The sequence below is a fragment of the Corvus hawaiiensis genome, chromosome Z, assembly GCF_020740725.1.
Source record: "Corvus hawaiiensis isolate bCorHaw1 chromosome Z, bCorHaw1.pri.cur, whole genome shotgun sequence".
NCBI classification, from domain to species: domain Eukaryota; kingdom Metazoa; phylum Chordata; class Aves; order Passeriformes; family Corvidae; genus Corvus; species Corvus hawaiiensis.
The window spans coordinates 55,328,275-55,340,373 of NC_063255.1; the positions used below are offsets into that span (position 1 = coordinate 55,328,275).

At 38.2% G+C, this 12,099-nt stretch overlaps 1 protein-coding gene across 1 annotated transcript in view; it reads left to right on the forward strand.

The window, feature by feature from the left end:
- Positions 1-11,012, forward strand: part of PCSK5 (proprotein convertase subtilisin/kexin type 5) — a 229,397-nt gene extending 218,385 nt beyond the window's left edge. The window contains exons 30-37 of the mRNA XM_048290931.1: positions 432-649; positions 1,662-1,898; positions 2,354-2,581; positions 4,182-4,359; positions 5,343-5,560; positions 7,553-7,668; positions 9,013-9,199; positions 9,772-11,012. Coding sequence (XP_048146888.1) covers positions 432-649; positions 1,662-1,898; positions 2,354-2,581; positions 4,182-4,359; positions 5,343-5,560; positions 7,553-7,668; positions 9,013-9,199; positions 9,772-10,175 — 1,786 coding nt within the window. The 3' untranslated portion in view covers positions 10,176-11,012. The remainder of the gene's footprint in view (positions 1-431; positions 650-1,661; positions 1,899-2,353; positions 2,582-4,181; positions 4,360-5,342; positions 5,561-7,552; positions 7,669-9,012; positions 9,200-9,771) is intronic.
- Positions 11,013-12,099: the final 1,087 nt, after the last annotated feature.

Genomic DNA, 12,099 nt, shown 5'->3' on the forward strand with positions numbered 1-12,099 from the left:
CCCTCATTCTTCCTAGCCTCCACATTTCCAGAGTCTTCTCTTCTCTTTCTCCTCTCTAGAGCCACTGAGGTTACACTTCTCTTTCTTTCCTTGATATCAGTGTTGCACGTCAGCTGCACAAGGCGAGAGATTGCATGTTTTCCCAAAATTTACATATCTTTCTATCTTATATCCTTACAGGAAAAATAAAGACACAAAAGTTCAACATAGACAGAGGTACAAGAAAAAAGGAAAGCCCTTCAAATAGCACTAACCATGCACATTTTCTGCTCTTAGACACAGGGGATGTTAAGCAGAAGATGGGCAAAAAATTGTGTGAGAAACATGTTTGATCTAGTGAAGTGTGTGTGCTGGGAAAGTCTCATTTAGAGTCATAATTCTCATAGCCTGGAGTGACCAGCAGTCTGCTTTGTGTTTTTTTCATTCCATAGGGGATATTTTAATGATTCTGAGACTTGCAAGGAATGCAGCGGAACCTGTAAGACATGTATGGGAAGTGCAACCCAATGCCTGTCCTGTAAAAGTCCTTTGCTTCTGGAGCACTGGGAATGTAAAGCTACTTGTTCAGAGAAGCATTTTGCCTCTGAGGGAACCTGCAAACACTGCCCCAAAATGTGCCAGGAATGTATTCACGATGAAATATGCAAAGGTATTACAAAGAACTGCTCTTGTGTAGACTAAAATCCACCTGGATCTGTCTGGAGAGAGACTGACAGAAAATCAGTAATGTGCAAAAGTAAAAAGTGACGTGACGTGCATATCATTGTTAATCTCTAAAATAGATTATGATGAGACTAAATGACTAATCTGTAAAGATTTCACATAGCTTTGCCTGGTCCTGTGGTTCTTCAGAGATTCCTGCTGGTTTGATTTTATTTCTGATCTAGTATATCCAACCCTAAAAACTTGGATCTGTGCACCAATGTGAAATACAGAATGTTTCTTTCCTTGCTCAGTTGAACTTCACACCTCTTTACAATTTTTGCAGATGACTACTCCTGTTAGAGAAAGAAATCCCTGTAAAAAAACATATTAGGAAAGCCTTCGGTATCCTGGTGAGGCTGAATACCTCCCCCACCCCCCCCTCAAGATTTCCAGTATGGTTAATATTGAGTGAGCCATTCTGGAAACATAAACATGGATAAAATAAAAAACCAACCAATTAACCAGCCAAATCATAAACAAACATATTAAACCTAATACTCATAATAAAATAGCAACTTATTCACAGCTCTAGGCGAAGACAAACATTTAGGTCAATATATTCTAGCTAAACTCATATTTTAATAATAAACTAAACAAAACTTCATATACGTACATTCCTGATTTTGCAGGAAGTTCATAATGCAGAAGAATATCCGAAAAAGGCCATCTATATATCAGTGTCAAATGGCTTGGTTAATATCACCAAAGCTGAGCAAGTGACTTTTTTTCACAGTTTCTTGCTGTAACACAGAGGACACCATTTGAGGGTTGGGCCAATATAGGTGTTTTGGAGGGGAAAGACTTGAAAAAGGAAGTCCTGCCTTTTCAAGGTGTTCTGATGACTTCTGTAATGACAGGCAATCCAGAATTTTATGTTTCCTAGGATTTACCTGCTCTGACACTTAGGTCAGAATTTGCTGCTTGTTTGCTTACCTGTGTTCTGCTGTCCCCTGTAGAGTGTATGGATGAGTTTTTCCTGCACAAGGGGAAGTGTGTGCAGGAATGCCCTTCACAATTCTACCCTGAAGACAAGCACTGCTTTCCCTGCCATGCCGACTGCCAGAATTGCAACGGGCCGAATTCTGATGACTGCACAGCATGCACTTTCAGCTCGTCTGTCCTTTACAATGGCATGTGTTTTGAAGAGTGCCCTGAAGGGAGTTACTATGAAGAAGCCACCAAAGACTGCCAAGGTTGGCAGCTGCTGTTTTCCCCAGAAGAATATTGAGATACAAGTGGGTCTGTTTAAAGGCCACCCCCTAAGGGTGTGCGTGTGACAGCTAATGTTGATACCAGTGTCTCGGAGTTGAAGAGGATAGCTAATGCAGAAAAAGAATTGGGCTTAATGTAGACAGTAAAATTTGAAGAAAGCAGAGAGGGGGGTAGCAAGGATACATATGTTTATTATTACAGGCAACCACTCTAGTAAAATGCTGAGAATGGCTACAGAATTGCTGGAGTCTAGTCACTTTTGCAAAAGCAGTATTGATGCAAAAGAAAACCTAAGGAACTACTTGCATAAGATTGAAAATTATTTCCCTCAGGCTTTCATCCTGAGATTACAGCTGCTCCTTCAAAAATAAAAGCTGTAATAATACTTTGAGAGAAAGCAAGAAATGGTGAAATTCCTACTGTTTGTCCTTTTCAGCATGCAACAGGACATGCCAGACTTGTTCTTCCACTGCCTGCCTAACTTGCAGAAATGGACAGATACTGAACCATAATGGGCACTGTATGTTATCTGGATACTGCTCTCCCACTGAGTACTACATTGAGGAAATTCAGACCTGCAAACCTTGCCACAAGAAATGCTTCCACTGCTCAGGACCCACTGAAAACCAGTGTCTTAGCTGTGTAAATAACCACTATCTTCTCAGTAAGTGTCTCTCTCTTGCCTCTAGATTTCATTCTACATTGAAAGCATGGAATGTACAAGTTTTCATCACATTCATAAAGCATTTGGGGTCCACTAACCAATCTAAATGCCGTAAAGAGGACATCACAAGTAGTTAAATTGTGCAGAGATTATTTTTTCAGTGGGGCTATGTGGAAACTCCTTGTGAGGCAGGGCTTGCCACCCACTGGGGCTAATGCAGGACTTCTAAATAGCAACAAACACCATGATTAAACAAAACTCATTTTTTTAATTTACTTGGTATGTACTCTTCCTATCATTTCCTACAAAGACTTTAAAAGAGGGCTATCATTAGATTTGTTGTTATTGTTGCTGTTAATGTATCCATAAAAGGTACACATTTTCATGTTGGCTTCTTTAAACCCTGCAGCAATATGATGGGGAAAGGAAAACTTAAACATCTGTTAAAAGGGATCACTAGGTCATCATCTAGTGGGTAGCTAAGGTGCAAAATTACTTTTCTGACTTTGGAGTAGGCTTGAGACTATTCTGACAAAGAGTAGGTTTGAGACTATACCATCTTAGAAACAAATAGGAAAAAATTATAAAATCTCCAATCCAAAACAATTCTTTTCTGCATACTCTTCTAAAAGCAAACAAAAATTTTAGAAAATCATTGGGAGAAAAAAATATTAAATAATCCTTCATGCAGGAAAAATCTAAAAACCAGTGTAAATTAAAAGTGAACCTAAGCTTTTTGAGTCTAATTCTAATGCAGATTTTACATTCCTATATTTCTGAGGCCTTGCATCAGACTTATCTTTTCTACCAACACACTCAACTGTTTTGCACCATTACAACTGGTAACATTGATGGACACATATAGATAAACGTACTGGAACTGAGATGAAAATGAGAAAACACCAAACCTGGAAGTTCCTTCCTTTGACGAATTGCAACCCAAGCAGCAAAACTATCAAGACAAACTATGTAATAAGTACAAACAACAAATGAATAATTACTACTTTATTAGGTTTATGCACTTGCAGCTAATTACAAAACTACTAACTTCTCATTCAGGATTCCTACTACAACAACTGAAATTTCATTGAAAAAAAAATGGACTTACCTGGCTTTGCAGGTAACATTTAATTCCATAACACAAAGTAGAAGCCACAGACAAGGGTAAAGACCAGTAAACAAATGACATTAAATCTCAAATTTACCATCAGATCCATCATCTACACAGAATGAAATGAGATTGATGCTTAGAGTGAAATCTAGGGAAAATAGCAATGCAGATAGAAAGTTGCTTTACTACTTTTGATTATTCTGAAGGAAATCACTTCTGCTGTTCATTATTATGCTCCTTTATATTTCACAAAGATAAAAACTTGCCTGTGCTGAAGGGCTTGCTAATATGCATAAAACACAGAAATGAGGACTAATAATTGATAAGAATAAAAAAATAATTACTATACCCCAGCATTCGGTTTTCCTGTTCTGATACATTATCTATCCGCATTTCCTCCTGATAGTTTGCTCTAGTACAGCTGTATGAGATGTTTTATAGTAGCAAATCCTGAACACGATGGGTTACTTTGCATTGTTGTCTGTGCAGACAGAACCTGTGTTGAAACATGCCCAGATGGATATTATGCTGACAGCACGGAGGGGCAATGTTCTGCCTGCCACAGCACCTGTGACACTTGCACTGGAAAACACAGCTCACACTGCCTTTCCTGCAAACCAGGCGGGTACAGACAAGGAAAAGGATGTGTAACCCAGTGTCCAGAAGGGTAAGATCCAAGACCTTTTGCTAAGAGCTGCATCACAGAGAGGGCTTTGAGAAACTAGATCATGCTGCAGCATTCTACATCAGTGTGAAATAGAACTGAGTTTTGTTTTCAGGAGAAAATTTCTTGTATTTTCGCAGTACACAAGTGGTGGAAAACCTCCCTTCACTGTAGAAAACTCTAAAACTGGTGCCCAGATGGGAACTACTTAGTTGTGGTAGGGACATTTTACACTCAGAGGATGCTCTTGGCTACCTCTGTACAGAATAGTATGAACCAGAACAAGTATACTAAGTTATTTGTCAGTCAGCCTGAGCACAGACAGAAGAACCTCCAAGCACCATTGTGGCCTCCACTTAACATGAAGTTTGGATAAAGTTATATTTTTTTTTCATTGAGTTAATGCTTACGATAACAAAAACAACCATTAAAACAACTTTGAACTGAGCACTCATAATTCTAGCAAGAAACTTCCTTAATTAATCCATTTAAGTTCAAAATGTGAATTCAGCGTTCTTTCGTGAAATTCAAATTTAGAAAGTGAACCTATGATTTCTCTTTCAGGTTCATTCAATTTAAAACTAGAGTTCAACTGATCATTTTGGTTGTTCATCCCATTAAACTGGAAAACTCTAATGACCATATCTCAGCAAAATCACACAAAATAGGAGAACACAGTCAAAACCAAGCTGAGTTTTTTTGAATCCTCCCTACTTCAATACTTTGTATCTCAATTCAAGTCAGATTTTAGAAATTTTTGATGTAAACTCTGTACAGAGTCATGCTCAATGGCTGAATTCCAATGACCAAGGGGAATTACAGAAAATTAATTCTATTTTCACTGAGATTACAAATATCTGTGTTCATTTTAGTATAATTTTTATAAATTGATGTAGTCACAGTAAAAAGCTAAGGATTAAACAAGTGTTGGTTTTCCTGACACTGCTGGCCTTTATGCAAAGCTATGCCTGTCTGATCTATTTCAGCTATTTCGCACAAAATTCCACTGGATCATGTGAGAGATGCCACAAAAGTTGTAAGGAGTGTATGGGGCCTCGACCCACCGACTGTCTTTCCTGTAATACATATTTCTACCTGCTGCACTCCACAAACGAATGTGTTAGCTCTTGTCCTCAGTACTACTATGAAAACAAGGACAACAATGTCTGTGAGAGATGCCACCCTTCCTGTTTAACTTGTGAAGGTAAAAGCATATGTTCTGCTTTGAGCAAAAAAGGGGTCATCAAAACACCAGGAATGTCAGCTCCAAGATTTGGGAACACATCACAAAGATACAAACCACATACAGTGCTACCAGTCTGTCCATGACTTTAGCCACAGTGGGTGATGCAGACTTCTCCCAGGGATTGCTGGGCTTTTCCTGGCTCTTGGTGACTTGTGGCACTCACTGGTCAATAGATTTATTTCTACCACATTGACAATTGAGGTAAATGCAAGTATATGAATTCCTGTCAAGCTTTCTCCAGAACTGTTTCCAGCACAGAGCACAAACAGAAAGACAGCCATGTAACAGGGAGGGCTGGGACTGAGTCACATGTTGCCAAGTCAGTGAGTGGAAAAAACCGGAAAACAGTAATGAATTTTCCATCAGCCAGGCCTCTCACAAAGACGCTCATCAGCTTCACAAAAAAATGGGCTCACTTGCTTTCAGAGCTGGACGCCATTTTTCACACAAATATTAACAAAAACTGAAAAGTACCTCACTCTTTGAGCTGTCATACTGTGTGCTACTCCATGAAAGCCAAGGAACTTAATTCCAACTACACGTCTTTACAGTCTACAGTGGGAAGGGTAAAGACCCATAAAGCACATTTTTAGGTTGAAAGGCAAACAGAAATCAAAAGCGCAGTGATGTTTCTTGCTTTTAATATAGTTACGTATTCTTCAAAGTTAACTTTTAGACACCATCAATTTTGCTCTGCGAGACTCATGTTTTAATTTTCTTAGTTTTCCTAATTAAACCAATTCTGAAACAAAAAGCATTAATCTTCTTGGAGGCACTTGGTGCCCTTTTTTACCTGAACAACATGAGATTATAGCTAATGGGTTCCACACTGCAGCTTCGAAGACCATATCACATCATAACACACAAACTGTTTTGGATAGTGAATATACTGGATAGCACAGATGGCTAATTGCAACATAACAATATATGTGGAAACTACACTTAGAGTGAAGCCACATCCAAGAACTTTTACAATGTAATTGTATAACAACGTTATAAAAAGTAGCAGAAATATTTCTGCTTGGATTTCAGACAAAAAAAGATAGACATTAATTTACACACTACATCCTCTGTTTTTCACATTTGGCATAAATACTATGGGACAGAATTTTTATCATCAGAATTATGAATTACAAGGCAGTCTGAAATGCAGCTGCATTACTGATATAGCAGCAAAGAGCATGGTGTCTCTTTGTCATGAGCAGTAAGGAAAACCATACATTGCACAGTAATACAGTAAGTTCTCTGTGTTGTAGAAGGTTACTAACTTCAGCAGTTTAACTTCTGCTTATGTTAGCTACTTGCATTTTCATTTTCTACCTGTCAGACAGCAGCAGAAAATGTCTAGGTGCAGGGAAATGGACAGGTGCATCTTGACACTTAAGACAAACCCATCACCTCAGTGTTCCATAGAAATATTGCATGTAGCATCTGTCTTTAGAAGGAGTCTCTGACACACAAGGGGCATATGATGCTCTGCCTGCACCTAGTGGATAATGTTTTTTTTCTTATCCAACTAAATAATTAATTTTTCTATTCAAACATTAACATCTCTTAATTCACTGTTGTTTGAAAACAGTTAGTTAACAGGGCAAATAAGTATGGATTTTGTGAAGGACAGCATTTGGCAAAGTTTTCCACAATTTTACTTCAGTGCTCTGACCTAATTTATTTTCCTGAATATGTCAGAGGTTCCCTTTACAACTGATCCTGAAATCATCTTTTCATGAATATCAGAACACAAAAGAAATAAATTTTGTTTGCACATAAAGCCCCAAGACTAGACACAAGTTTTTTCTAATGCCAACCTCTTCATGTTGAACTCCTCACTAATGATTGTTGCACTGACTAACATCCTTTTGGTTCATTGCACTGGTCAGTATAATTTTTAAAGGAAGTTAGCTGACAACATCTCCTGTTGTAATATTGTCGTGTTATTTGCCCTTCTAGGAAATGGAGCACTCAGCTGCACATCTTGTGTATGGAGCTACAGTTTATTAGGTGGAATGTGCAACTCAGACTGTTTTGTAGGTGAATACAAAGTCCAGGAAACACCAGGACAAAAGGTACCTATTTGTAGGCTCTTTGTACACAATACAAACAACACATTCCTCTTCTCTGAGTTTTTGATGGTGCTTATCTTTAAGTTTGCTTACTTTTTTGTGCTTTTGGCAGGGGAAGCCTTGTTTCTCTTTCTGAGGCTACTCTATAGTAACAAAGTTATCAAAACTACATGGACGAATCGGTTCTGTTAATGATACAGTGGGGGTTTTTTCCAGCGTAACTGAGATTTCCTCTTGGATTTCTGATGCCTTTTCTGTAAGAAATCCTTCTGTATTTTTGATAGACAGCTTTGCAGGCAGAAAGCTCTAGTAGAAGGCCAGGCTGAAGTTAACAGAGCTGTATATTTAGTAGAGCAGGACCACAATTAGGTTTGGGTCTGTGCCATAAATCTGGACACCCTACCTTCCAGATTTCCATACCAGTTGCCTTCTAAAGATATTTTTTCAAGAATATAGCAGCAAGGCATGCCAGCCTGAGCTACAAAACCTGGAGTCTCTGTCCTGGAATATCTCCTTGACAGTCCTACTTCATAGCACTGAATTTGGGAAAATAACCTTATTTGAGCCTGGGGACCACAGAGGTCTGCAGGTCTTTGCAAAAGCTTTGACTCTAAGAAATTATGAACAGCTATGATCCTCCAGTCTTGCACAAGTTCTTCCATCCAGGATAAACAGCCTTGCAATCCTAACAGCAAGTTTGATGAACGTTTATTGGAGTTGCCAGATCTTCACAGTGAACATGTGCCATGGCCAGGAACTGTGAACACTGGAAACACTGAAACACCTGACTTCAGAGCATTCTGCAGTGCAGGTGTGATCACAGTGGCCTCTGGTAGTCTTTGCACTACCCAGTACAAAGTTCCCAGAAGTCTGGACTTTAAGATGAGTATTTCAACCTAAGTTGTTTCTATAGAAAAAGAAGGAACACAGTTTAACAGAAATCTGTTTTGTTAAAAAATTTCCAACCACCTTTATTCCTTACTTCTGCTTCTTCCCTGGGTAGAAAGAAAATTCATACTCTCAGCTTTTTCCCAGAGTATTTCATATTGCTTCTTCCATGTCAGTTACTTTTCTGGCCCAAAAAGCTTAAAAGCATGAGTAAATTTTATCTTCCTGCCCAGCTATGTGAGATCTCTAAGCTCTTATAACACTTTACACCCTCTTTCTACAAGCAGATTACTGAGAAATCAGAAAACAGAAAATTTTGAATCTGCTACTGTATTTTCACATTGAGACTCATGGTGCCCAGAGATGACAACCCAGATGGTGGATGACAGCATAGAACTGCCAGGTCAGGTCCAAATCACACAAAGTTAGAGGTGTATTGCTTGTGTTCTGTGTTTAAAGGTGGACAAACCCAAGTGTGAGAGATGTGACAGCTCATGCACTGAGTGCAAGGGACCTGGTCCTCGCAACTGCACAGTCTGTCCAGCCAGCATGCAGATCTTCCTGGAGGAAAGCCGCTGCCTGCCCTGCTGCGGCGCCACTGACCTACCAGAAACCCCAGAGTGCTGTGACTGCAGTGAAACACAAGGTAGGACCATGCTGAAGAGCACAAACAGTGCTGAAGTGTTGTACAGTTGATTATGCTGACACTATGCTGCCTCAAAAGTGGACTAGAGAGAAAATGTGTTATTGGTAAACTGTGTGTTTCTACTGCTGCATCAAAAACAGGAAAGATTTTACTCAAATAATAACCATTATGTCTGGTGCTGGAGATGGCAACTTCTTGCACTCACAACTACTACATTAAATGGCCCAGCATTTCATAAACTGACTGGTTTATGAATTAGCTTACTTCAATGAAGAGACATCTGAATCACTGCATTCATGAGCCTGCTAAATAAGAAGCTTTTTTGCTTCTTTCTCATTATTTCAAATCAAATAATGAAAAATAGATATCCCAACCTTATTGACATCCTTACAGCATAAGAACAACAAAGACACCATTGTGGTACTAGAAAAGTTAGGTATTTTGTTGACTGCTGTTAAAAATATAAATAGTCCTAAACACTGTACTGGATTTTTTAAGACTCTCACACACACAAATACAAGCTCATTTCATCCACTTTTTTGTTGTTGTTTTGTTTTTAATTTCTGTTGTAGATGACTGTGTATTACAGACAACTCTACCTCCTGGGCAAAAAAGCAAAACTGCTTTCTTTGTTATCACTTGCATCTTGCTTCTGCTTGTCATTGGAGTAATTGTATTCATCTGGAGAAAGGCACGAACCAAAACCCAGCCTGTCAGTAAGGGACGGTATGAGAAGCTGACAAATCACTCCAAAACCTTTCCTTCCTCTGTGAGCAGCTACCACAAGAATCCCAGTTACCACGAGGATCAAGTGATTGAATACAGAGATAGAGATTATGAAGATGATGATGACGAAGATGACATTGTATACATGGGCAAGGACGGCATAATCTATCACAAATTTAAATATGGACTTTTGGATGATGATGAGGAAGATGAGCTAGAATATGACGATGAAAGTTATTCATTTAGATAACTTTTTGATAATTTACTAATTGTAAGTTAGTCCTACTCGACTGTTTTTCCTATGAAAATATAGCTATTTAGTTAATATGTTTAGTTACTTGAGAGCACCCTGACCTCCAAATTTTTTGCTATTTGTTATTGTGAGAGCAGAATAATTTCTAGAAACTTTTGTCTAAATAATTTTTTTCTAGGCTTTTAAGTAGCACTCCAGATATAGTCTGGTTAAGAGATTAAGTTCCTGTGCATTTGTGTGGAGAATAAATCCTTTCACAATATGTATTTGTGTAACTAAAACAAACTTTTCTTCAAACCTTTATGGAGAACCTTGCCAATCACTACTAGAAATGTGATAAGCAAGATGGGTGTACCTACTTGATGAATGCCACTGGGAGAGGGTGCCAGTAGTTTACTACTTTGTGATTAGTTACTCAGCAATTCATAACAGAATAGGCAACTTGGAAAAGTTTACTTGATTTTCTTCATAATCAGCTGGTGTTCCCTGAAGCAAACACATTCCACTCTATAATCTTTACAGTGTACTTTCCTGGGAAATCGTGTATCTATGACATGATATTTTAAGACTTATGATTGTGACTGCTTCTTATAACTGTATTTTATTAACAGTTTGTATGAAATAGAACAAAAATATTTTATATATCAGCCTCCAATTAATCTTTACTGCAGTGTTTGTCAAAAAATCTTGCATTTTACAGATGAATTTCTTGGTTTACAATGAAGGGCAGTATTGTCTATAAGCATGGCACACACACACCCATCCTGCACCACAAGCAGCCGGTTGTTTATATTGTAAATGGCTCAGGACGTTCAGACAATGGCAAAGGGGATATTTAGCACTTTTCTTGTAATTTTTATTATTATTACAGAAATAAAAATTTATAATTCTAAAGAAAATATGGATGCTTGTTGTGAAGAATAAATTCTTTAACCATCTTAAAAATGCTGTTATTCATTAAATTTCATTCACTCTCAGAGTTTCTCTAGGTTTCCAGTAAGGAGCTGCTCTAAAAACAATAAGGTTATATATATAGATTCAGTGTTTGCAAAGGATTTGTGTAAAAATACCAGATTTTCATGGCTCAGTGCCTCAGTGGAATCTTCAGTATTACATATGCCCAAAGACCTCAGGATAGTTCCATCTGTAAGATTAAAGATGTTTTATGGAGAGGTTTATTGCTTCCAATTTTAATTTTAACCTTCTAGTCATTGCACCTTAAGCAAGAGAGACGAATTAGAAGTAATGTGACTTCACAAAAGCTGAAAAAAGTACCTATGTTTATCAGAAGTTGTAAAGCAACATTTGACGGCAAGGTACTTCAGAAAGATACACATTATCTTTCACTTTAAAATCTAAAAAATTGGAAGAGGGAAAGAAGAGTGAAAAATCAGTTTGAAAGGTGATACTGCTATCCTGGTTTCCTAAACTTGTTTAAGTTAACAATATGCTTTATTCTTGTTGCTAATGGCTCACAATACAACTGTGAGGATGTGCTTTGACATACTTTCATACATTTCAAATGCTTATTACTAGCTATGCCTGAGCAGTCTGAAACCAGAGTTATAGATGCAAAAATGTGCATTTTCTTTATGCACTCTCAGGTTATGAAATTGTATTATTATGAAATGGCTGGATGAACCCGGCAGGTCAACAAATGATTAGAACAATAGTGCTTTGGTTACTCAGCCCTTTTGCCATGCCTGGCAAAAGGTTTCCTGGGGGGCAATGGGGTCCATCTGACAAAGCAGGGAAAAAGCATCTTTGGTCGAGGACTTGCCAGACTCCTGAAGAGGGCTTTAAATTAGATTTTTTGGGGAAGGGTGCTTATCCATCCCAATCCAGACAGTCAAATACCAGCACTTACAATGGATGCCCAGAACAGCATCAACATCTCCCGTAAAAGAAAATCACATTCAAT